This window comes from Microtus pennsylvanicus, chromosome 1 (genome assembly GCF_037038515.1).
Source record: "Microtus pennsylvanicus isolate mMicPen1 chromosome 1, mMicPen1.hap1, whole genome shotgun sequence".
In the NCBI taxonomy this organism is placed as follows: Eukaryota; Metazoa; Chordata; class Mammalia; order Rodentia; family Cricetidae; genus Microtus; species Microtus pennsylvanicus.
In genome coordinates this window covers 125,346,323-125,372,375 of record NC_134579.1, presented here as the reverse complement: position 1 = coordinate 125,372,375, position 26,053 = coordinate 125,346,323, and the positions used below count along the sequence as shown (strand labels likewise).

Sequence of the window (26,053 nt, the reverse complement as noted above, 5' to 3'; positions counted from 1 at the left end):
CTGCCACACCCTGTGGTTTGTGATAATATGTCACTTAGTAGCTGCCCTGTGGACTGGACCATGTTGGACTGATCCATTGCTTTATTTAACTAGCACCACTTCATGACTTAGAAGCCCTTTTAGTCCGTTTTATACATGATAAGACTGAATTCAGAGAGCAGTGGCTTCCACTGGTTACACCGGCTGTTTGCAGGATAATTGAAGTTTGAAACAAGGGTGATTGACTTCCAAAGCATGAGAGCTTCTGAGTCCTAGGCACAGCCCAGCACATTGAGCTTATACGTATTTATGAAATGCAAAGGAAGAAGGGAAAGGGTACAGAAAAGTAACCCCAAACTCTGGACTCTCAGCAGGCAGTGTCTTTAGAACAGTACAGATGCAGCCCATCTCTTGACGGACTGATTTGGGGTCCAGCACCACCAAGATCGAAGTCTTCTCTGATCTGGCACTGAAGCATGGCTCCCTCCTGAGCATCCCTGCTGTATGTGGGCATGCAAGACCTGAGCTTCTGAGTCCATGGGGCCAAGAGGGGGAGGGGAAGAACTGCGGCTGGGTGGAGATGACGTCAGACCCCCGGGTGTAGTCGGTACTGGTCAGTTCCTGAGTCTGTCGCCCATGCCAGCCTTGTGAAAGCCTGAGCATTGAGCTCCCAGACCAGGGTTCAGATCCCTATGCTACAAGCTGTGCTGCACAGCCTTGAGCAGGTGACAAAGCATCCAACCTCAGATGGCTGTGAGTCAAATGGAGGGTGCTGAGAGCCAGGCACTGCCCAAGGCAGTGTGCATGCATCACGTATGGCTTCCAACCCCACAAAGGTCATGGAGTACTTCATGACTCCCTCCAACCAAGGAGGAAGGAGCACAGGAGCAAAACAGGCTGAGTAAGTGTGTAAACCGAAACCCACAGATGTGGATCCGTAAGTTGCCCCAGTGTTGTGCTCTCTCTTTTATTCTTTTGGCTTTTTGAGGGGCCCAGCACCCAGCTCTCAAATAAATTATACAAGAGGCTTATTCTTAGTTAGTTAGTCGGCCTTAGCTTGGCTTGTTTCCTGCCAGCTTTTCTTAACTTAAATTATCCCGACTACCTTTTGCCTCCAGGCTTTTTCCTTTTCTTCTGTATCTCTTCCTTTCCTTCTTTCTCTGAGGCTGGCTGTGTGGCTGGCTCCTGATGTCCTCCTCCCCTTTTCTCTCGTAGCCTCTCGGCCTGCCAGCCCTACCTGTCCTTGCTCCTGCCTTGCTACTGGCCATTCAGCTCTTTAGTAGGATCATCAGGTGTTGTAGGCAGGCAAAGAATCCAGCTTCACAGAGTTAAACAAATGCAGCATAAACATACGTCACACACCTTACAATAATATCCCAACACCCCGGGGACTGCCCTTGAGGGAGGGAACTGCACAGAAGTCATGTGAGTTGCCTGGGTCACACAGCTGCTCAGGGAGAGCCAGGGAGCGAGACCCAGCTAGATTTCAAAATTTCCCTGAGATAGCAGGGAGTGTGAAGGAGGGACATGGGGAGGGTTGTGTGACCCTGTTCAGGAGTAGCAGGGGAGCCCACTCCTCATCTCCTCTGGTGGAAGATGCAGAAGCAATAACTGCAGCAGACAGTCTGCCCAAGTGATTGCACATCACTGCGTGTAGAAATTATTGAGTCCCATTTCACACAGAGAACCAGAGGATCAGAGCTCATGTAAGAAAAGCTGGGCTTGTAGTACTCAATCTGAGCACTGGGGAGGAGAGACAGGTAGGTCCCTGGGTCTCACTGACTGGCCTACTAGGTGAGTTCCTGGCCAGTGAGGGACCCTGTCTCAAAAGCAAGGCAGAAGACACCTGAGGAGCAGCACCTGATTCCAGCTACAGTGTGCACATGCGTATGGAAATATCCACCTCACACATGTGCACGCACACACATGCATGAGTGTTCACCCAACACACAAATATACACACATGATGTGTACATGTGTATGGAAGTGTTCATTCCATACACGTGTGCACATAGATGCACAATACACACATGCATGAATGCTCACCCTACACACAAATACACATACACACGCACGTATACCTGTGAACATACAATCCAACAATACATACTGTTCATGTAAATATATGCACACTTATCTCCACTCATCCGTTTATTCCATTTGTAGGGGCCACACGCTCTCTCCAGTGTCCTCTTTTCATCTCATTTGGTCACATGATCATCAGCTCTGTTGGTTTGGAGCCTCCCTCCTCCAGTTGACCTTATCACCTGATCTGGGGCAGTGTGGCCATCTGTCACAAAGCAATATTCTGAGGTGTTGGGCTTAAGACTCTGGTGTCACTCTTGGGCAGGGGCTGTGTGTAAGACACGGGTCACCTCAAGGCACCCCAGGTAGAATGTCTGATCCTACTTGCTAGAGCCCAGTTCTGTGGATAGGCACCGCACTCCCAGATCTGACTGACTCTGCACAGCGGGAATCTCAGAGGTGTGTTCCCAACAGTACAAAAGAAAGCATCAGACGGCCTCTGTCAGAGAGGGGGAAATTCCATTAATTAATGAGAGCAGAAGAAAATGTGTGGAGAGGGGATTCAGCGCAGTGAGAGGCCGCACACCAGATTCCAGGCTGGACATGGTGCCAGCCCGGCTCCTTAGTATTTCAGCAGTCTTTGGGGTGCTGGAGATGCTGTGGATTGTGTGAGCTCAGCCATTAATCCCCCTTCATGTGGCCTATGACATTGTGTCCCTGTTTTACGTACCTGAACTCCCCTGTCTCTGAGAGGTTCTGCCACCACTGCGAGATGTGAGCACAGGTCCTGGGAAAGGCTGAGGGAGGTTCCGGGGTTGTCATTCACGAGACTGAGCTCAACCTTGGCAGCACTGTGATAGTCCAGGGATCGGGACCAGATAGGCTGCCAGGGAGGGGACTCCTGGTCAGGGGAGGTAGGAAAAGTAACTCAGCTGTGTATCCTGACACTGACTTCACAGGGCAGTGGTGACAGGCCTGTGTTTAAAGCACAGAGGACTTTGTGTCTCCATTCTGTTGACAGATGAGGAAACAGGCCTTCAAGTGTCCCTTCAACAAGTAGAGGACATCTCAGTTTAATGCTAGCCTGGGGAGGCCAGGGTAGAGTCACGCAGCATCCAGTAGTCCATTTAGACCCCCGAGTTCCATCCCCCACACCACACCATACCAACTGAGAAAGGAGTCTGCCACAGTGAGCATTCCATTTCAAACTAAAAGTCCCGATTCGGGGGGGAGAAGGACATATGATCCTACCCTGACTGTCTAGTCCCCCACCCTGGTGTGTGAGCAGGATGGAGAAACCCCCAGGATCTTGCCTCAGGGTAGCATTGCCAGACATGGCAGCTTTGGAGGAGATGAATCTGAACTGGGGTTTAGTCTGAGACCTTTCTTGTGGTCTTTCAGCAAGTCAATGAGCTTCAGCATCAGGTTCTGGGGAGTGTCCTCCTGCCTCCCACGCCGCTGGGCTGCAGAAGGGCTCTGATACCTAGGCTGCAACACTTCTTAATTCTCTCCTCCCTCTCCTTCCTTATTCTCTCTCCCACCTCCCCATTGTTCTACATACACCCCCATTTATTGCTCCCCTGCACAGACTGAACTTGATACCAGTTGTTGTCATCTTTGGTCTTACAGAATGCCAGCATCATGAGCCAGGGAAGGCAGGAGACTGCCAGCTTTAATCTGTAAGAATTCGGGGCATGACTCCAGCAGGCCAGTAGATGGGCAGGGCTACCAGCCCTAACTGGGTTAGGGAACCAGTTGGGAGGCAGAGGCAAGAGGATGTTAGTGTCCTAATGATTGACTCTCTGTCTATAAAATGGATCCCAGTGGGATTGGAGAGGTAGCTCTGCAGTTAAGAGCGTACACTGCCCATGTATAGGACATGAGTAGTGTTCCCAGCGCCTGCATCAGGCAACTCACAACCTCCTGTAATTCCAGGGGATTCAAGCCCCCTTCTGACTTTGCAGGCATCCGTGCACACACACACACTTTTAAAAAAAATGGGTTCCTAAGGAGCCTGTAAATTTAGAGTTTCAAATGTTAGGAAGGCTGAGATCGTGTTTCCATGGTAGAGTGCTGATCGACTATGTGTCAGGCCTGGGTTTTACCTGAAACAGAAATAAACAAGCAAAGGCCCAAATGAAGCATGTGGCTGACCCTGTCCTGGGCCTGTGGCACCCTGTCAACTGAGGTTCTGTCTGAGACGGGAGGCATTTAGTATGTTCAAAAAGAACAAAGGCCAGTGGGACCCTCCAGAGTTGTCACTAGTGATGGGCTCACAGGATGCAGGGAGGGGACATGCTGGGGCAGCAATACTCCCTTTGAAGTCAGACTGTTCTTGTGAAGGAAGTCCAAGTTGCCAGGACGGAGACTGACAACAGCCACGTATGGTGAAGGACTGTCTTCCGCAAGCCCAGCCCCTCAGTACAAGCAGGGATTGCTGCTTGTTTAACCTGGGCAGTCCCCTAGGCAGAGAAGTGTCAAATGACATTGAGGTTTTCCTGGTCACTCCCTGGGACCCAGATGGATCCTTTTCTCCCCAAGGGAAAGGGCAGGAAGAGCCGGTGTGGGTCCCAGAGACCCGCATGTGAATCTTTGTCCAGCATTCAGTCTCTCCTCTCCAAGCCTCTGTAAGGGCGAAATGCCAGGTCTCCCAGAATGCAGGCACGTCCCAACCATCCAGAAGCAGGATCTGGAGCCAGGCTGTGCGTGCCCAACTCTGGCTTCGTTTATACATGCTGTGTTACCCTGAGCAGATGACGTCCTCTCTGGACTGCAGAACAGAGATGCTATTCTCGCAGAGTCTTGGTGAGGACTCAGTGGGTTGTGCATGAAAAGCACTTACTGTAGCTTGAGTCCAGGTGTTAAGAAAAGTGAGGCGAGAGTTTGCACAAACTGTAAAGTACCATCTTTGTATGTGAGTTCCTGGTTGACATAAAGAAAAGCCATGTGTTCACAGTTAATAACCGGATGGTTCTTAGCAATCATCTGAAGTGATTCGCAGGTGGAAGCATCTACCCAGCTCCACCATGGATATAAACTGTAAAGTGTGCCCTGCCCAGTGAGCGGCCAGTTTCTCATCCTGCTCCGCAGAACATTGCGCCTAGTACATACAGGACAGGACAGTAGGAACATTTGTGAGTCATTCCACTCCAGCTGGTTGTAGTTTCAGCCCCAAATCAAGGAAAGCAAGGCTTTGGGAAGGTCACCCCACCTAAGCCCCGTAGATCAGAACTGGGGAATTACAGAGTGAAATGTGGGCTGAACCTCAAACCGTCCAAGTGCAGCGAGACCCTTGAGGCTGCGCACAGAAAGGAGCGTGCCTTCCAGACCTTCCACAGCTGCTAAAACAGGCCTTATCCTGGGTGAGTCAAGCTCCTTCTAGGATAGGGATGTGGCCCCGGTGGCCAATGTCACCAGGAGACTGCTGGACTTGGCTGTGGCCCAAGAAAGGGAGTCCTTCCTGTGCCCTGGTCATCAGGGCCTGCAGCCTCACCCACTGGGGCCCACTGCCCTCATCGGCCAGGGTCTGGCATTTCCCATCTCCTGTTTGTACCCTGAGGACAGAATCAGGCATTACATATACACTTGGCAAAGCCACACAGGGAAGGGCCTCCTGCAGACCCCCAGCTTCATCTCCTTTCTTCTTCTTTCCCCATAGCCAAGTACATCGGCTGCTACCTGGACAACACCCAGAGTCGGGCCCTGCGAGGAGTATCGTTTTTTGACTACAAAAAGATGACAGTCTTCCGTTGCCAGGACAACTGTGCTGAACGGTAGTGACCTCCACCCCACCACCTCTACCATGTTCCCAGATATGTCCATTCCAACTCTTTCTACCCAGGGTTCCCTCCATGGTGTCCTTGGCCTTGTGGAAAGACTGGCAGAGGGTGGACAAGGGCTGTAGAAACAAAGGATTGCAATCATGATTAATGTGCATGCATATGTGTCCACATAAGCATGTGTCTACACACATCTAAAACGTATATATACATGTTTGTGCATGTGTGTGTGCATATGTGTTCACATACTTGTGCATACACAAAGATTCATGTGAATGTGGTCTGTGGGAGTATGACTGCAGCTGTGTGAACTATGCTGGGGAGGAGGTGTGTAAGGTGTGGTGTGCAAGTCAGCTGTGTGAACTGCAATGGGGCGGAGGTGTGTGAGGTGTGGTGTGTATGGTCAGCTGTGTGAACTGTGCAGGGGAGATGTGTGAGGTGTGATGTGTATGGTCAGCTGTGTGAACTGTGCAGGGGAGGAGATGTGTGAGGTGTGGTGTGTATGGTCAGCTGTGTGAACTGTGCAGGGGAGGAGATGTGTGAGGTGTGGTGTGTATGGTCAGCTGTGTGAACTGTGCAGGGGAGGAGATGTGTGAGGTGTGTTGTGTACGGTCAGCTGTGTGAACTGTGCAGGGGAGGAGATGTGTGAGGTGTGGTGTGTATGGTCAGCTGTGTGAACTGTGCAGGGGAGGAGATGTGTGAGGTGTGGTGTGTATGGTCAGCTGTGTGAACTGCACTAGGGAGGAGATGTGTGAGGTGTGGTGTGTATGGTCAGCTGTGTGAACTGCACTGGGGAGGAGATGTGTGAGGTGTGGTGTGTATGGTCAGCTGTGTGAACTGTGCAGGGGAGGAGATGTGTGAGGTGTGGTGTGTATGGTCAGCTGCGTGAACTGTGCAGGGGAGGAGATGTGTGAGGTGTGTTGTGTACGGTCAGCTGTGTGAACTGTGCAGGGGAGGAGATGTGTGAGGTGTGGTGTGTATGGTCAGCTGTGTGAACTGTGCAGGGGAGGAGATGTGTGAGGTGTGGTGTGTATGGTCAGCTGTGTGAACTGCACTGGGGAGGAGGTGTGTGAGGTGTGGTGTGCACGGTCAGCTGTGTGAACTGTGCAGGGGAGGAGATGTGTGAGGTGTGGTGTGCACAGTCAGCTGTGTGAACTGTGCAGGGGAGGAGATGTGTGAGGTGTGGTGTGTATGGTCAGCTGTGTGAACTGTGCAGGGGAGGAGGTGTGTGAGGTGTGGTGTGTATGGTCAGCTGTGTGAACTGTGCTGGGGAGGAGATGTGTGAGGTGTGGTGTGTATGGTCAGCTGTGTGAACTGTGCAGGGGAGGAGATGTGTGAGGTGTGGTGTGCACGGTCAGCTGTGTGAACTGTGCAGGGGAGGAGATGTGTGAGGTGTGGTGTGTATGGTCAGCTGTGTGAACTGTGCAGGGGAGGAGATGTGTGAGGTGTGGTGTGCACGGTCAGCTGTGTGAACTGTGCAGGGGAGGAGATGTGTGAGGTGTGGTGTGCACGGTCAGCTGTGTGAACTGCACTGGGGAGGAGATGTGTGAGGTGTGGTGTGTATGGTCAGCTGTGTGAACTGTGCTGGGGAGGAGATGTGTGAGGTGTGGTGTGTATGGTCAGCTAGCTGTGTGGTATGGTGTGCACGGTCAGCTGGTTACTTTCGTGAGCGTAGTCATGACACCTGACCATTTCTAAGAAATAGTCCTTGTGTGGTCGCAAGTCTTCTCAATCTCTTGTCTCCGGCTCCGAGTGGCTGGGATTGCAGGCCTGTGCCATCATGCGTGGCTTTAAACTGCACCTCTCTAAAAGAGCAGTGTACAGACGCCCTGTGAACTCCCAGCTCTTCCAAGCCAGGGGGCCAACTGGCAATACAAGCCCCTTCACCTACTGGAAGCCATTGAGTCCTCTCTAGAACCATGCCCCTCCTCCTCAACCTTCATCCCTTCTGGCTCTGAGTTACAGGCTATCCCTTGTTTCAGAATCAGTAACATACTTTCCTTGGGAATGTTGCTTCTGTCTGTGGGTTCCGCTGTAGGTGAGGGGCCCGGGGATGTCTGAGAAGCAGGCTCAGAGCGACAGGGACATGGAGGCAAGTAAGGTTCCAAGATGCTCAGTCATGTCTGCTGTTCTTGCCTCCCAGAAAGTAGGCAGAGGGGAAAGGCCAACACCACCTAGTCACCGGGATCTGTGCAGGCACAGATCTGGTGGCTCTGCCCATCCGCCAGCACTGAGTAGGAGGCAGCCATAGCCACTGACAGTTCCTTTGAGGTTTTTGCAGGTCTCTCTCTGAGGAACCCCCATGGCTCTGGAGACTGTCTCTGGGAGCATGGTGGTCAGGGGGCTGACAAGACCTCCCCATCCCCTTCCCTGAGTCCTCAGCCAGAGCCCACAGCCTCCCTAGACTGTGTTTAGACTGGCGTCCACTTGAGTGCCCTTTTTAGGGATGAATTCTCGGCAAGGAAACAAATAGCATCTCCTCAGAACTCCTGGAATTTTGTTTTGCTTTGTTTTCGGGGAAGAAATTTTTTTCTTGGCTAGGAGTGTGAGCTTGGCTTTATAGCCTGCCAAAAGGGTGCAAGCACCCTGCCTCCTCCCCTTCCCCAGTGCTTCTCAGGGGACTTGGCAATGTAGGTGTCTCCTTGGGTGATGTTACGTGGAAGGCAGAGGTTGGGGCCTGAAGTGCTGAGAGAGGACTGGAGGAGGGGTGTGGTGTGGTGTGTGTGTGTGTGTGTGTGTGTGAGAGAGAGAGAGAGAGAGAGAGAGACAGAGAGAGAGAGAGAGACAGAGAGAGAGAATGTTTGAGTGAATACATGTGTGCACATGAGTGATTGTGTGAATTTGTACTTGTATATGAATGCGTTAATATGTGTATATGAGTGAATGTGTATGAGTATCTGTGAATGTATATGTATAAGTGAATCTGTGTGTGTATAGAGTGTTATAATTATGTGTTATGTCTAAGTGTGTTAATATGGACATGGGAAGTGTTATGGGGATACAGCACGGCAGGCAGTGATGAGGGCTGGTGGGTATCCCCAAGATGTTCTCCCTGTCCCCAAGGGGGTCTCTGAATTCCTTCCCCCCTCCAGGTGCCTCAGGCCCACTGACTCCCCACCCTCTGTGACTCCCAACAGGTTGTCCTTCCCTTTGTAGTAGTTATGACTCCCCATTCCTCCTCCAAGCTCTCCGCCTCTCCAGCCCCTTTGTCCCCTTTCTGAGGTCTCGTGCTCTCACTCCTTGGTCTCCATGCCTCGTGGAGACTCTGTCCATCCCCTGTACCCCAAAGTCTCCTGGGTCCTGTTACCTAGGGTGTCTCCCGTCCCCTGGGGTCTCCCTGGCCATGTGGTCCTGCCTGACACCTGCCTCCCCCAGGGGTTACCTGTATGCTGGGCTGGAGTTCGGCGCCGAGTGCTACTGTGGCCACAAGATCCAGGCAGCCAACGTGAGCGAAGCTGAGTGTGATATGGACTGCAAGGGCGAGCGAGGAAGCGTGTGTGGTGGGGTCAACCGCCTCTCGGTCTACCGCTTACAGCTGGCCCAGGAGTCTGCCCGCAGGTGTACGTGAGTCCTCCCCTCCCCTCTGCTGGGGCACACTAGCCCTCCACTGCCCACTGCTCTCATCTTTAATGTCTGCCCTGCGCCGTCTATGACGCCCCATCACCCCAAAGCCACCATAGGCTTCCCCTCCCACCCCGGTGTCCACTCCAGCCACTCAACATTCCTGTGTCCCTGCTCTCCTCTGCCCTGGGGCTGAACCTGATCTTGGCCTGTCTCTTCTGAGATAGAGCACAAAGCCTTTGTCCTTTCCCGAGCACTTCATGCCATCTTCACAGTAGCCTTGGAAGTAGGCCCAAGGAAAGCCGGACCTCGTGGCACAGGCCTGACATCCCTGCTGCTGGGGAGGCTGGTGGGAGATGATTCCAAGTCAAGACCAGCCTGGGCTACAGAGAGAGTTTGAGGCCAGCCTGGGCTACATAGTGAGAACCAGTCTCAAAACAAGTTGAAGGGGTGGGAGGGTGTTGGTGATGTAGCTCAGTGGTAGAACATTTGCCTGTCGTGAACAAGGCCCTGGGTTCAATCTCCAGGACCACAAAATAAAAAGAAGTGGAAGAAGGAAGGGGAAGGAGGGAGGATGGGCAAGCCTGAGGCATTGCTTTTACTTGCTTCCATTTGAGACCAGAAACCCATTGCAATGCCACAACTCTGAGCAGTGGGGGACTTTCTTTAGCTCCGCTGACTTCTCAGAGTTCCCCTGAGCTTGCCAATGTTCCCAGCTTGGTAGTTTGCAACCAAGGAGAGCAGGTGGTGGGAGAGGCAGGAGATGTCTTTGCTGCAGCCGCTGTCCCACAGCCCCTTCCTAAGCAGGGGGTGTTGAGTTCCAGTTCTTACCTGCTTGTCAAGAGTCCACTGGTAACCAGGTGCTAAGCTCAGGTCAGGCTTGACTCCAGGTCTCTTCCCATAGCCTTTCCCAGGAGTTGCCACTGGCAACCATTGCTATCCACAGAGAGGAGATGAGGCTTTATGCATTGAAGGACTTTTGCCAAGGCCCACACAGGCAGGAAGAAAAACCACAAGGGCTTCGCCTTCGTCAGGGTTTCTATTGCTGTGCTAGACCCTACGATAAAACCGACTTGGGGAGAAGAGGGTTAATCTCACTTCCACCTCACAGACCATCATCCAGACTGTCAGGCTCTTCTCAAGGCAGGAACTGAAGCAGAGGCCATGAAGGAACACGGCTTATTGGCTTAGTCCTCATGGCTTTCTCACCCAGTCTTCTTATACCACCCGGAACCATCAACCCAGGGCTGGGCCCCTCCCACGTCAGTCATCAACGAAAGTACAGTACAGGCAGACCAACGTGGCAGGGGCATTTTCTCTTCCAAACTGACTTGAGCCTGAGTCGAGTTGACACATAAAACTAGCCAGGCACAGGCTCCTGGGGCTTGTCAGCCAGGCTCCACTTCAGACTACTTGTCACTTTTCTCCTGCTGTGGTAAAACACTATGGCCGAGGCAGCATGGGGAAGGAAGAGTCTATTTGTGCTTGTGGTTCTAGAAAGAGAAGAGCATGGAGCCAGGAGCAGAAGGCTGAACAGTCACATCTCAGCCACAGGCATGAAGCAGAGAGCAAACAGAGATAGCACCAGGCTTTGAATCTCGAAGTCCAGGGCTGGGTGTGGTGGCACACTCCTTTAATCTCGTACTCAGAAGGCAGAGGCAGGCCTCTGAGTTTGAGGCCAGCCTGGTCTACAGAGTAAGTTCCAGAATAACCAGGGCTGCAGACTGGGACCCTATCTCAAAAATAAACAAACAGAAACAACAACAAAAAAAAACCTCTCAAAGTTCACCCCTAGTGACATACTTCCTCAAGCAAGGCCATACCTCCCCAGAACCTCCCCCAAACAGCACTAGCTGGGGAACTAAGTCTTTAGATGCCTGAGATGATGGAGAACCATGACCTCGTTTGGTTTGGATTTTGGCTTTTGCAGTGGCAGGGCATGGAACCCAGACATGCTAGATAACTCTTCTCTACACCCCTATCTTCATCCTTAAACAGTCCGAAGCCCCGGCAGCCTTGAACCTGTGAAGCCGCTGTCTCAGTCTCCAGTGTAGCTAGAACGGCAGGTCTGAACTACCAGACACAGCTGGGTTCTACATCCCTAAGATGCCCTCAGGCTGTTCCAGGCTGTTGGTCCATAGTCCCCATCCTTGGTACACTGAGGCAGGAATGCATAGCTGAGTTTGGCAGGAGCTTTGTTCCTGGTTGGCTGTGGGGACAGGGTGTCTTCTCTGAGGCTGTCTCTGTAACAGTCTGTCACTGGGTGATACGTTCAGGGCTTGAGTTCCTGAGCTTTGGTGGCCTCCTGCTAACAGGGTTGTGCTTGTCACCAGTTTGCAAATGCATGCTTACCCCATTTGGTCCATGTCTGAAGATCCAGCTGCCTGAGTGCGGAGGGAGGAAATCTCAGCTGGAGAAAAACCTGTGCAGTGGGCTTGGGTCTGACCATTGGCGCAACAAGGTTCTAAGAAAGTGGCAGATTTCTCATCCTCATGACTGACTTCATTTGTACTGATATCAAGTCATTAAAATGGAAATATGTTGACCATCTGAATAGACGGCCTCAGAGTGTTACAGTCGCTTAGAGAGGATGCTGCTGCTGCTGCTGCTACTTGTGGATGCTCCTGGGATGGGTGCGAAAGATTTAGGTTGTGTGTCTTGCTAACTAGATAATCTGGGACACCACGACCCTCAATCCTCTGGTCTAACACTTAAACCAAAAGCTTCTCAATTGGATGAGATGTATAACACACATAGGTGGTGGGGATCTCTTATGTGAAGTGGTCTTTACACATGGAGGGAGGACTGGCTGGCAGGAAAGCATCCTCCCTACTCAGCCTGCCCATCTCTGTGATAGTAAAAGTGCCCTGAGTGTGGCATCGTACTGCCTGTCGTATCGTGTCTAAAAGGAGACGGGGTCATTTCTACCCAGAGAAGAGTTGTACACCCTCTGCTTACCAGAGGGTGGTACGCAAGGAATGAAGCCATCCGCCAGAGAACTAAAGGAAAGCCCAAGCCTCGAGGCTGCTTCCCTTGAGACTAGAGTGAAGGTGGTGTGGGCAACAAGACAGGAGGTTGACCAGATGTCCAGCCAGGATGCCTTCTAGGCTCCCACTCAGCAGTCAGCAGTGTGGCATATGGAAAAGCAGGGCACTGTGCACTTTCATGTAGCTGCAGCGTGGGAGGTGTAGCCTCTCTTCCAGGGAAGCCACAATCCTGGGGTAGCAGTTGGATGCCAGTTGGGAGTAAGCAGAGGCAGCCTGAAGGAGCCAAGGGGACACTTGAGTGGAATCCTCTTCTGGGGAGAGTCTAGGTGAGCCAGAAACCAGCATTCAGCCAGAAGCAACAGTCCAGATTCAGCTAATGTCTCGTTGGAATAATCTTCCTCATCTGTCTCCATTGTACGCCGTGGAAACTGATATACAAAGAACAAAAATGACTCCATGGGACACACTGGCAGACATCATAGAAGGCAGCACATTTGGTGGGGATCCTCAAATGGTGGATAAAGCTTTCTCTAGTAAAGAAGGAAAGAGCACCCAGATCTGAGACACATTACCAAGGAACATGGGGGAAATCTTGGCAAAGAGGTCTAGACCTGAATAGGCCTGGAGGCACACTGGGAGGCGTGACCAGCATGTCTTTCCAATGCCATGGTGCCATCCACAGACTGCGAATGCCTGGAATGGGTTTCTGACTCCCATTTGGAACATCGCTTCTATAAGGTTTCAGTTTTGCCTAACTTCTTTGTCCCTTGATCCCTCACCCCTGACCCGTTTCCTGTCTCCTGGCTCTGTTGCCTTTGCCCCGACTCCAAAGCACCCTTGACTCTCATACCTGGGATCTGCTTTAGCCATAAACAACTAAGATAGGTGTGTCGTCCGAGTCACTGGCTCATGACCAATAGCACAGGTTACATAGGTGAAGAAGCGAGTGACCTTTCCAGGAAATGGAGAGGGCAGAAACAAGACTCCATTTGCAGAGTCTCTTGAGAAAACACACAGAACACTTCCATTCAAGATCCCACGGGGCATTTATTCCCTGAGCATCACACGGATGGGCCTGTGAGGGGGTCGCTTGTTCCTGCAGCAAGCAGTGAGGATATTCAGAGGTGGGCCAGGTCGATCCCTATAGATGTCAGAGGTGGGTCAGGTCGATCCCTACAGATGCCCTGCCATTCTGCCTTCACACAGGCTCGATGTCAAAGAACCTAGAAATGGATTATCTTCTTGGTGAGGTTGCATTTGTCTCACCAGTTTGCTAAACGTGCCATCGAGTTCAGCTCTCTCCCCGAGGGACGGACCAGCTGGTGGTCGGAGACGTTGTGATTAATTAGGAGGTCACAAGGGGCTGCAAACGTTTGCCTGAAAGATGCTGGGTTCCTGTGGAGAAGATGCTGAGAGTTGTGCTGAGCCAGGGGAGTTCCCAGGGTGCCTTGTGTGTGGCTGTCCACGGTGCTGACCGCCCTCTGGTGCAATTCAAACCCGTGACTGTCACCCAGCTTTCCCTGGGCTCAGTCCTTTCGTCCACCTTGCTCCTCTCCCCCTCCCCTCTTCCACCCCACTAAGGTTTCTACTCTCACCTTTCCTCCCCTTCCCCTTCTTAATGAGTCATTATGAAATTCACAATAACCCTGAAGAATCCCGCAAATACCTGCTAGCTTGGGTAGTGAATTCTGTCCATGTTAGCTCTGGAGACTCCCATCTTTGAGAGTCTGAAGGAGAATTCTGTGAGGTTTTTGTATTCTGGTTTCTGCTCACTGGTACTTCCTTCCTGATACTCCTATCTCCAGCTTGTCCAGGAAACTTGTCTCTTTGGACAGACCTTGCCAGCTCTGTCTCTGCCAGAAGCTAACATATGGCACTAGTAGGAGACAGCACTGATCGTAACAGGTGGACTTGGCCGGAGCTTCTCTAAGCAAAATTCATGAAGGCAGGCAGGCATACACAGGGAGTGGTGTGAATTTTTCCACTCCAATTTTTATTTCTTTGCTACACTGACTCTGGCCAGCCTACAGATCCATTCTGAACCTCTGAGAGTTGTCTGTAAGTTAAGGACAATCCCAACCATCACTGGGGCCACAAAGCAAGTGAGAGTCTAGACAGTATCAGCATGGTGGCGCTGCTTTTAACAGAGTCCGCGGGTTTGCTCTGAGAGCTGCCTAGTTCAAGCTACTTGGATTTCCAACACCCACAGGATCTTCTGGTGATGTATAAAAATAGCCACCTTGAACCCTTCTTAGACAGGGAGGTTCTTTGTGTATTCAGTGCCTCTCTGACTGTAGGAAGCTCATTGGCTGAGAATAGCTTCTGGCTAGCATCATCCGCTAGCTGCATCTTTAATACCATGAACTTGGCCTAATAACCCGGGGGGTGGTAGCCCCTTTCCAGCCAAGGAGTATTCCTCCAGGGCTGCCTCTGAGCTGGTGCCTGGTAACATTTACCTCATTTTTTGTGACACGCCAAAACATTGAAGTGGCTGGGTTTCATGCACCTGCCCCCAAAGCATGCAGTGTGCCGTCGCTCTGCTCAACTCTTTCTAGTAAAAAGTTCAAGCCAATGGGGGTCGTGAGTGTCCCTGATAGACTGCCAATAAGAGCTGACATTGTCAAAGTGTGGAGCACAGGCTTCTGCAACCTCCTCAGGATCCTGCTATGGAGCCTGAGAAGAATCCTAGAAATAAGCATGGCTGGTGTGGTCTCCAGAGCCCCACCTTAGCGTTGGGCAAAGCTCACATGGAGACTCAGAAGTTAGAAAGCACCGGTGACTGCAGAAAGACTGGGGTACAGGCCAGTTCTGTTCCCGATGGCTGAGGGACCTAAAGACAGGTCCTTCTAGGATGGCTGAGGGACCTGGAGACGGGTCCTTCTATGTCTTGGGCTCTCGGCCTGTAGAACAGGGTCATAGTTCGCATGGCCTCACAGGTTGCTGTGAAGACAAATGAGACTCTGCATGAAATACGCGTGACATCATGATGCACATGGAAGTCGCTGTTACAGTCATTATGGTTGCTATGGTAAGGGCTATGGTGGAACGTGAAAGGGAAGTGTAACTCGACCTGTGGCCTCTGAAAGGCTCTGACCCTGGCCTCTAGAAAGGATTCTTCCTTGAGCCCTTACACTGTTTCCCCGGATACAAGGTGACTGGAGGCTGGTGCCATGGTGCCTCTGCTAGGGAACGGAGTAGCAAGACCAGAAGCAGCCCATGAAGAGTCTTAAGGAGCCAGTCACCCATGAAGAGTCCCCTAGGCCCGCTGGAGCTCTCGGGAACCCCCATCAGCCTTCAGAGGAACAGAAGGCTGGAGTATTGATTCCCCGACTCCAACCCATGTCTGGCTGAGGGTGGCTCCAAAGGAAGTTTCTTCTAGACACTAGAGCATAGTGTCTGGCCACCCTCATCCTGTCCTGGGGTGGGTGTGCATATTAAAGGAATACGGACAGTAGCTGCTGCTTAGTCCCAAGCCTCTGTGTGTACAAGTGAAATAAAGGACAACCCCTTTCACAGATGAGGAAAACTGAGGCTCAGTGAAACGTGAAGGTGATCCTCTAAATTCACTAACCCAGAGAAGTCGACTTTGCCCTGACTCCAGAGATTCTCCAGCATGAAAACATCATCTAGTCCTGTGGAAATCCAAATATCTTTATGCCACAGAGGCCAAAGGAAGCCACTGGCCACCTCAGTTTTATTTTCAAATCTAAGAGACAGTAAGCAGACATTCTTGTGACCCATAGAAAAGAAGGGAGAAGGAAGGCAGTGAGGAGACCAGAGTCCAGCCACCATTAGCATGCTCAGTGTCCAGTTGACCAGGCTGTAGTGGACAATCACTTAAAGACAGAAATGGCCTCCACTGGGCTCCCAGGACCCTTTCCTTGCTGACTTAGAAGCCTCCTCCATCTTCTCCTGGGCTTCAGGAGCCCTGTGGCTCTGCAGTCTTCCCCAGGGGCTCAACAGGAGCATCCTACACCTGAGACACTGCTGCTGCTGGAGCTGACTCCCACCCTGCTGCCCTCTGGACCTGTTCCCCAAGCTGCTGTCTCTGTTGCTTTGCGGCTCAGCAATCCTCACCTTATCTGAAGTCAGGGCTTCCTGTTCAGCCCTTCTCCCTGGCTCCACTCATGAGCAGCTGCTTACAGGACAAAGTAGACTCCTCTCAGTGGCACTGGCTGCAAAGTCCTCATTCTCTCCCTGCCCTTTGCAGTCTGGACTCCTGATGCCCAGGCTGAGACTCTATGCTTCTCTCCCGCTTTTCTCAGGGCAGCAGGTACAGAGGAGGACCTGCCGCAGATTACAAGGCTCCTCCATATCATTCCTAATCTAGGCCCTGAGAACATTCAGGCTGTGGGAAGTCAGGGAAGTGCTTACCATTTTAAAAAAAAAAAATGTTTTTTTTAAGACTTTATTTACGATGTATACAATACAGTGTTCTGCCTCCATGTATGCCTGCATGCCAGAAGAGGGCACCAGATCTCATTTTAGAAGGTTGTGAGCCACCATGTGGTTGCTGGGAATTGAACTCAGGACCTCTGGAAGAACAGTCAGTGTCCTTAACCTCTGAGCCATCTCTCCAGCCCCAGAAGCACTTACCTTTCTGGGAAGAGACTTCCCCATGTGGACTGGACTCTGGCCAAGGCCCGCCTCTCCTGCTCCCCCTCTGCAAAGTACATTGCCTCTTAGATTCAGACCTGGCTGCTCAAAGGACCCTTGGGAAATACTGGACCCCCGTGTATTCTGTGGGTCAGCCCAGAGTGGCAGGTTAACTTAGGTCAGCCTTGTCCTGAGCTAGGTGAAGGGATCCCTGCCATGGCTAAATGGCTATCCAGCAGGGCAGATAGACACATACCCACTCCCAGAGCCCAGGACTGCCCCTGAAGAAGCCCACAGGGTCCCACCTGCCTCTCCAAGTCTGGAATCTGTGTGCCCAAACAGGTAGATCCATCATGGACAATCTCACATACACACATCCCACCCACACCTTCCCACTGTCCACACACACACTTGGTGAGGTCAGGCCCTTTGTGCCCTCATTCCCATCCCCTCATCCCCTTGGATGTAGACAGACACATTCCTTCCCATGTACCTCAACACTTTTCACCCCTTCTGACTCAACTCTGTCCTTTCTGAGGGTCTTAGGCACCATCAGGGTGATAGGAAGGGACACAGAACGGCTCGGCTACAGCTACAGTTCATACGGCTACTATGAAGAGAGACAGGCTCCAAGATACCCAAGCCCAGGTCAGCACAGCCTCAGTGAGAACTGTCGGAGCAGGAAGGAGACAAATACCAAGCCAGCGCCTCACTGCCCCATGACCTGAGCTGGCATCCAGCTAAAAGAGCTCTCTGGCCAACAGAGATCATATGGGTTATTGTGTAGGCTTCCTGCCTTATTCTCTAAACCTTACGCTCAGACACCACGCTCCCTTCCCTTCCCTCCCCTGCTTGGCAAATAGGTGAGCTTCTTTCACCAGCCCCCAGGTGGTCTAAGGGGGCTTCCTCCTCTGTACCCACCCATGCAGCTGGATGGGCAACTCTGGCGTTTCTCTGTGGGGCATTGGTGTCTTTTTTGGGTGCTAGAGAGAGGTGCTGTACAGGGCTCAGTGCTGGTGAAGCCTCAAGATGTTGTGCTAATCAAAGGTGAATCCATACTTTCCCAAGTGCTCTCTTGATAAGGTAGTCCAGTCTCTGCTCCCCATGTCCATGCAGGGAAACTGAGGCCTGGAGAGACTGCACAGAATGAGCTGCATTCTTCCCAGTGCTGCTGCCTCCAGCCCCTCCTGTCCCAGATAGAAACCTGAGACAGCGCAGGACAGCACACACCCTGGCGTGACATAAGAATTACCCTGGAGCCGGGCGGTGGTGGCGCAGGCCTTTAATCCCAGCACTCGGGAGGCAGAGGCAGGCGGATCTCTGTGAGTTCGAGACCAGCCTGGTCTACAGAGCTAGTTCCAGGACAGGTTCTAAAGCCACAGAGAAACCCTGTCTCGAAAAACCAAAAAAAAAAAAAAAAAAAAAAAGAATTACCCTGGAAGCCTGTGCAATGCCTGTGCTGTGGGCCAGTGCCACCGTGAGCTCAGGCCGCAGGTGTCGGATGGTAGAAATGACCATGAGGGTATATTTGAGACCTAAAATTTAGACATGCTATTCCTGAACGCTGGCATCTCCTGCATGGAAGAAATTCTCCTTCCCTTGCCAGCCCATGAATCTAAGGTGTGTATGCACCAGGATGTGGATCTGCCCTACAACTCTCAGATCCGCCGAGCTGGAGGCCTGTGCCCTCCGCGCTTCCTTTGCTCTGAGAGCAGCTGGGAAGAGTGGGGCACCTCTACAACAGTTGCTTCTTAGTTTCTCATCGAACTTTCTCAGTGAGTTTGACTCTTGCAGACTTTTGGAGTTTGTTTCGTTCCATAGCCCAGGCTGGCCTCAAATTCACTAGGTAGCCAAGGCTGACCTTGAATTCTGACCTTCCTGCCTCCAGTTCCCAAGTGCTAGGATTACAGTCTTTTGTCCCTATGCCTGGTTTATGTGGTACTGGGGATGGAACCAGGGTTTTGTACGTGCTAGGCAAGCCTCTACCAACCAAGCCACACCCCTAGGCCCCTTGCAAAATTTTCAGGAGACTGGAACATGCTGGTACTTCTACGGTGCTCAGTAAGTGTAAGTGCCATCAGTCCCTGATCCTGTGCTCAAGAGTTCGGTTCTTTGTCATGATTGATTCTGGAAAAAACATTCAAGTCAAGATCTGAGCAGTAAAGAGCTGGGGTGTAACTCAGTGGGAGAGCAAGCCTAGACTGTACTAGGAACTTGAGTTGGTTCCAGCACTGCAAGAAAGCAAGATCTGAGACTCAAACCAAGGCCGATAGATTTTGAAATAAGCTCCATGAGCCTTGCAACAGATCACAGGGGCCACATCCTGCTTTTCTTACTTACATAAAATACATATTCATTCCGGAAAGGAATAGAGAAGAAAAGCTTTTATTAGAGAAAGAGAGATGCACTCACCCCCTTCCTGAACCCATCAGAGTTCCACATTTCCCAATCCAGAGCTTTCCACTGTACTCTTACCCCAGGCTCTGCTTCCCCAAAGCCAGCCAAAGACCATGGTTCCAGATGTTTTCTTCAGGGGCGACTCCTCTTGGGGACACAGCAGTGGGCTCCCAGTCTTCTACTATGCCACTGGGTGTTTCCAGGTTAAGCATCTTAAAAAGAGTCCCCTCCCATCTCTTGCCACTATAGCAACTCTTGCAGCCAATCTGAGTCCGTTCTGGGTCAGCAGAGATGTCTGAGGTCGGGGACTTTCCCCTAAAGCCCAGCACAGGGGAGGAAGAGGGACCCTGGAGCTGAGAGGAAGGGTGGTACCCAGGATGCTGCCAGATGCTTTGATCCCTGCGTCCTGCAGTGCTGGCCCTTATGAGAATGTGAAAAACCCTGCATGCCATGTGTCTGTTCCTTGAGTGGGGCAGCACCACATGAGGCACAGGGGGGCCAAAAAAGAAAAGGGGTAAGGTAAACCCATCTCGACCACCTCTTGACACAAATGCCAGGGCAAAGGAGCGCCCCCTGAAATTCTGAGCTCAGTTCACCAGGAGTAAGCCGGTGCTTTTCCTGTCTGTTTTGACTTGCTGTGTGACCTCAGGCAGATTCTGCTTTCTCTAGATTTTCCTTCCAGAAGGGAATTTATTGGAATGACTTACATACAGGCTGTGGTCTGAACAGTCCAACAATTGCTGTCTTCTGATAGAAAGGCTAAGGGTCTGGTAGCTGTTCAGTCCTTGAGTCTAATTGTTAACAGCCCCAGTCCAGCCCCAGGAAATTCTAGAAAGCTGCTGGTCTTCAGTCTACACTGGGATCCGATCCTGAAGATGTGGATTCTAATATCAGCGAGGGAATGTCTCAGGGACAAGACAGATGAACTTGCCAGTAAGAATGAGAGCAAGTAGGCCAAAGGCAGCAGCTTTCTTCCTTGTCCTTTTATGGGGCTGCCCCTAAAGGTGTGGTCCAGATTCAGGGTGGATCTTCTCAACTCAAGTGATCCAATCAAGAAAATCCCTCTCATGCTTCCTGGGCTTTAATTGGTTCCAGACATGATCAGGTTGATGATCAAAATTAGCTGTCCCTAGGTCTGACAGCTCTATCTGCCTCTTCAGATGGAAGTGCTGTATTCAGGGGCTGCTTCCGCCGACCGAACAACCTCTCCCTGGCCTTGCCTGTGACAGTCGCCATGCCAAACATGTCTGTAGACAGGTGTGTGGACCTCTGCACAGAGAAGGTAAGCTAGGGCTGTTTGCGGCATTCGGGATGCAAGGACAGGGTGTCAGGAAGTCCAAGGAGCAGGATATGGGCTGGATCAGTCACAGTCACTCGCAACAGATGAGGTCACAGGTCGTGGCTGTGATGAGACAGGAATACATTAGTTCATGGATTCAAGGCGGTAGAGTCACACAGAGAGGCAGGAGTTGCCTCCTTGCATCTAGTGGTGAGGGAGTGTGAGATTGAGGAGGCCTGAGGAGGCACAATAAACACTCCTAGGTAGGTAGTGACATCAGTGGTGGCCCGGTGGCACCCAGGTGCATGCCGCCTTTCTCTCTGCGTCTAAGGAGTTCCTGTAAACTATCTGAGAAAGCGAGCACCGTGGGAGCAGAGCTCACGGTATGTGCTGTGTGCTTTTCTCTCCTGAGTCTTCCTGAACCTGTGACCACGGGGAAATCTGGTCTGCATCTGGTTTGGGAGCCAACCGGACAGAATTAGCCTAGGGTCCAAGGAGACAACCCAAGGCTTCTTTGGGTGTGCACACCTATATCCTTTTGGTTTAAAAGCACACAGATTTGGGCCAACAAGTGTAGGCAGAGCTGCTCGTTTGTCGTTTATCCAGACCTGAATAATCACACAAAAATTATATTAATTGCAATACTGTCTGGCTAATAGTTTAAGCATATTTCTAGCTAGCTCTTACATTTTAATATAACCCACTTCTATTATTTTATATTTTACCATGGGGCTCATGTTTTACCAGCAAGGTTCCAGCGGGCTCTGGCAGGCGTCTTTCTCCTTAGGCAGCTACATGGCATCTCCCTGACGCTCTATCTACTCTTTCTCTACATCTATGTCTGTTTGGATTTTCCACCTGGCTGAAAGCAGCTTCTTTATTAACCAATGACAATAAAACATATTCCTAGCATACAGAGGGGAATCCCACATCAAACATGATGTCTCAGTGGGTAAAGACTTGCCACCAAGTTTGAAGACCTGGGTTTGATTCCCAGGACCCACACGGCAGAAGGAGAGACCTGGTTTCTGCATGCTGCCCTCTGCCCTCCGCATGCACACTATGGTATGCACATGGACACATGATCAATGGATGATTTACAACATTTCCCAAGATGTGAACTGTGTGACAGTCACACAAAAGACAGGGGCAAGATCAACAAAGGCATGTGTCCTTGACTCTCTCCCAGGCTCCCAGGGAAAGTGTCTGTGTAGTGCTGACTCTCTCTACCACAGCTCCCAGTGAATCCCTTTTGCCAGAAAAGATGGCATTGACCCCAGGCTCACTCACAGCAGAACCCGGGCAGCATTTACCAACACTAGCCATTTAGTGTCCTGGGTTTGAGTTCCAGCACGCCCTGCCTTGCCTGCGTCTTACTGAACTGTCAAGGTTCTGCAGAGGCCCTGCACATCCTCAGCTCTAGGTGACTTCTAAGCCCTAATTTGGTACTAATGCTGTGTAAGGAGTTGCTATGGTGATCGCTGAGGGAAAGGAAAGGTCCAGGTGTTCATTGACGAGATAGTACTTTTCTGGAATGTTTTTTAAACCTCACCATGGAGTCAACAGATGGGAAGAGCTGGTATAGTCTATGGGTCTCCCTTTGCTGCGTGGGAATGTGTGGGAACCCGCTTCTCCACTGATCTTCCTGGTTACGGTTACCAGGTTTATCCTGAAGTCTTATTTCAAATAAGGAATGAGATAAACAGTTAATCAACACAAGTACTGGAATGGAGGCAGTCTGCCAGGGAGGGTAGCTGCTGATGTCTGGGGAGGAGGATGGTTGGGCCGTAAAAGGACCAGGTGACTCACCCTCTCTTCTCATGCCCAGGAGTACCCCCTGGCAGCTCTCGCTGGCACCGCTTGCCACTGCGGGTTTCCTACGACACGATTCCCTCTTCATGACCGGGAGGATGAGCAGCTGTGTGCACAGAAGTGCAGTGCTGAAGAGTTTGAGAGCTGTGGGAACCCCAGCTACTTCATTGTGTACCAGACACAGGTCCAAGGTAAGCCAGCCTGCCTCGACAGACCCTCCTTCCCAGAGGTGTCCTGGCCGGTCTGTTTCCTAAAGCCTGCAGCGTGGGAAGAAGAGAACAGAGGACTGGACTGGTGACGTTGCCTAGGCCTAGGGCTCCTGGGTAGAAGACAAAGGAAGTGTCTGAGAGGAAGTTCTGATGACCCTATGTCTGCCCCTCATCACTGGGGACCCTTAGAGGCAGTGAGAGTGAGTGAGTGGAAAGAGAGCCCTGGGTCTCCTCTCCTCCAATACAGACCCAGCAGTGATCTTGAACAGCTCACACCAACTGTCTCAGCCTCAGTTTCTTCATTTGGAAAATGAAGCTGTAGATGGTTGGCCTCCAAGGTCCTTTTCAGTTCTGGGATTCTATCATTGTGTCTCGATCATCCTTTCCCTCTCTTCCCTTCTTTGCCAGTAGAGCCCTCACTGACTGTTTGTCTCTCTCTACCACCTGTGTGGGGTGCCAAGTGTAGTGATGTGACAGTGGCTAGAATGGTAAGATGAAAGTGATGGTGGTGATGATGGTCACGATGGGGTGTTGATGAAGACTGTGATGACAGTATTGTTGTGGTATTGATGATGATAGTGATGATGACAGTGATGGCAATGATGGCCATGATGCGGTGTTGATGAAGATTGTGATGATGATTGTAATGACAGTCTTCTTGAGGTGTTGATGATAGTGATGATGACGGTGATGACGACGGTCATGATGCGGTGTTGATGATGATATAATGATAATGGTGATTGCAGTTACGATTTGGTGTTGATGAAGGTAGTGATAATGGTGTTGATGATGGTCATGATTTGTTGTTGATGATAGTGACGATGATGGTGATGATAATGGTGATGATGGTCATAATGTGGTGTTGATGATAATGGTGATGAAGATGCACTTGGGCTTGTTAGTTTTTGTCAACTTGGCATAAACCTATATACATCTGGGAAAGGGGAATCTCAACTGAGAAATTGTCCCCATCAGATTGCGTATAGGCAAGTCTGTGGGGCGTTCTCTTTGTTAATAACTGAGGTGAGAGGCTCTAGCCCACTGTGGGTGGTACCACACCCTAGGCAGATGACCGTGGATTGTATAGAAAAGCAAACTGAGCAAGCCGTGGAAAGCTAGTCAGTAAACAGCTTTCCTCCACAGTTCCTGCCTCTTCTCCTGCCGAGTGCCTGCCTTCACTTCTCTCAGTGAATGGCTGTAACTGGGACATGTTAGCCAAACAGACCCTTTCCGTTGGTCGGTTTCATGTTACAGCAACAGAGAAGCAAGCTGGGATAATGATGATAATGATGGTGGTGGTGATGGTAGTGACGGTGATGATGGTGGTGATCATGATATGGTTTGATTATGGTGATGACAATACGATAGTGATGAGGGTGATGATTAAATTGGTGATGAGATGGCATAATGAGTTTCTTGGGCCTTACTCTACTCCAGGCTCAGTGCTAAGGCCTTCATATATACTTTCCTCCCCACAGCTGTCCTGTGAGGTGGGATCAATGGTCATTCCTCCTTCCCTGGGAAAGTGAGCATCAGACTAGCTGAGGGACTTGCTGCAGACAGATTATAAACCTTTATTCCTGGCTGGGGCATCTCAGAGAGAAGTGGGTGTGGGGTTGGGTACTCATGCTGGAACAAAACCTAAGGAAACCCCTGGATATATACCAGCATGGATACTCTGGCCATCCACTGTGCACCAGCCTCAGGCTAAGCCTCAGCCCACCCTGTGATGTAAAGGCCATAATTAGCCAATGAGCAGAGCTGTCCCCATTTTACAGATAGTAGAGGGTTAGGGAATTGGCCATAATCCTACATATGAGAGCAATGTGCCTTCAGAGATGACTCCAAAGACCATGCTAGAATCCTCAACTCACAATGGAAAGAACATCCCCAAGCCATCTGGAGTCTGGAGAGCAAATGGTACATCTCCAGGCAGATTACCTCCTAGCAACAATGCATAGACAGACAAGCTCCTGGACACTGCATAAGTGTGTCCACAGCAAAAGTGCATGCAAGACAGTCTGTGCTCTCGCATGCCAGCACCCTAGAGGGAAGTGGCAGATTCCTGTTTGTGATTTGCATAACGATCCTGGTCAAGCGTCTGGTGGTCCCTAGCAGGCAATCCCACCGCTCGTTTACAGTCCAGTGAAGGTGAAGGAGTGTGCTGGTTTCTGGGATGCATCGGGCGTCTGGGTAGAGCTGCATGGCCCTGGCCTGGAGGACAGAGTCTTACACAGACTATCTGCACTGTGACTGTGAGTGACTTTGCTGAGGCCCTGCTGGTTGCTGATGGCTCTTCTACAGCAGATAACATCTCTGCTCTTATCCCAGCAAACCACCCCAGACTGCCCAAGGCTCTCGAGCAGATCCTCCACCCTGAGGAGAGGTGTGCACCAGAGATTTTGTAAACTACCCAGATTTTGGTCCACCGTGGTTCTTCTGTACGATAAGTCCTGTGGTCCTGGTGGGAACTAACAGCACCTGTGTGCTCAGCTCCGTGAACCCTCTTCACCACCTTAGCCCGTGAACCCTCCAGTGCCCCCATGGCATGCTTGCTGTGGTGACCACCTTACAAATGGGTGACTGAATGCAGAGAGGTCGAGCAGTGTGGCCAGAGCCACACAGCTGGAGCAGGGCAGAGATGGGGTTCAAAGCCCGGTGATCAGGATCTCAGACTTCACCCCTAACCGCGGCTTCTCACAGGCATGCTGACACTCCTCTCTGAGCGGTCAGAAGTGAGGATAGTGTGCTCCAGGGAGGTGAAACCCAGTGTAAAGGCTGGACAATTGGGTCTGCCCTTCCCAGAGTCAAGAAAACACAGCCTGCAGCCTTGGTTTATGGGGCTTCAGAACCAATGAAACAAAATAAATTTTAACACTGAAAAAACAGCCCTAACGGCAAAGCCAGCCCATGACCTCCCAGGAAGGTTTGTGTGGAGAATTCTGTTTAGTGGGAAATTAAGGGATAGGTTCTGTGTCCCTCCCCCACAGCTAAGCTTTTGTTATGAAAAGAAGTAAATTATTGCCTAGGGCATAGCCAGAGGCTCCCGTTTGCCCTCTAGTACTATTTTACTGAGTTACACTTCTCTCCGCCCCTTGTCCCCTGTCACTCCGAAGGAAGTGTGGTCCCCAGTGGGAAACATTAATTACAATGCAACAATTGATTGGGATTTCTTCTAAGTCCCATTTCCATAGAAGGAGAGGCACCTTTTAAGTGTGGTGGCCCATGATCACTTGATGACCCTTGACCCTCTAAGCACAAAAGAGACCAGAGAACCTTCTGGCTAGGTAAAAACTGCAGTGGGTGGGTTGGGTCCCTGTGGGCAGGGCTCTCAGCCCCATCAAGTTGAAGGTCAAGTTGCACCTCGGCAGCCGATTCACTGTGAGACACTTTCTAGCTGGGGGGACGGCTGAGAATGGAGAGGAGGCT

The 26,053-nt window shown here is 51.2% G+C and overlaps 1 protein-coding gene across 5 annotated transcripts in view; it reads left to right on the top strand.

Moving 5' to 3' along the window:
• Wscd2 (WSC domain containing 2) overlaps positions 1-26,053 on the top strand; it is a 95,811-nt gene that overhangs the window by 52,851 nt on the left and 16,907 nt on the right. For all 5 annotated transcript variants that reach the window (XM_075983280.1, XM_075983316.1, XM_075983308.1 and 2 more), the window contains 4 exons: positions 5,663-5,777; positions 9,159-9,343; positions 20,485-20,606; positions 22,432-22,606. In XM_075983280.1, coding sequence (XP_075839395.1) covers positions 5,663-5,777; positions 9,159-9,343; positions 20,485-20,606; positions 22,432-22,606 — 597 coding nt within the window. The remainder of the gene's footprint in view (positions 1-5,662; positions 5,778-9,158; positions 9,344-20,484; positions 20,607-22,431; positions 22,607-26,053) is intronic.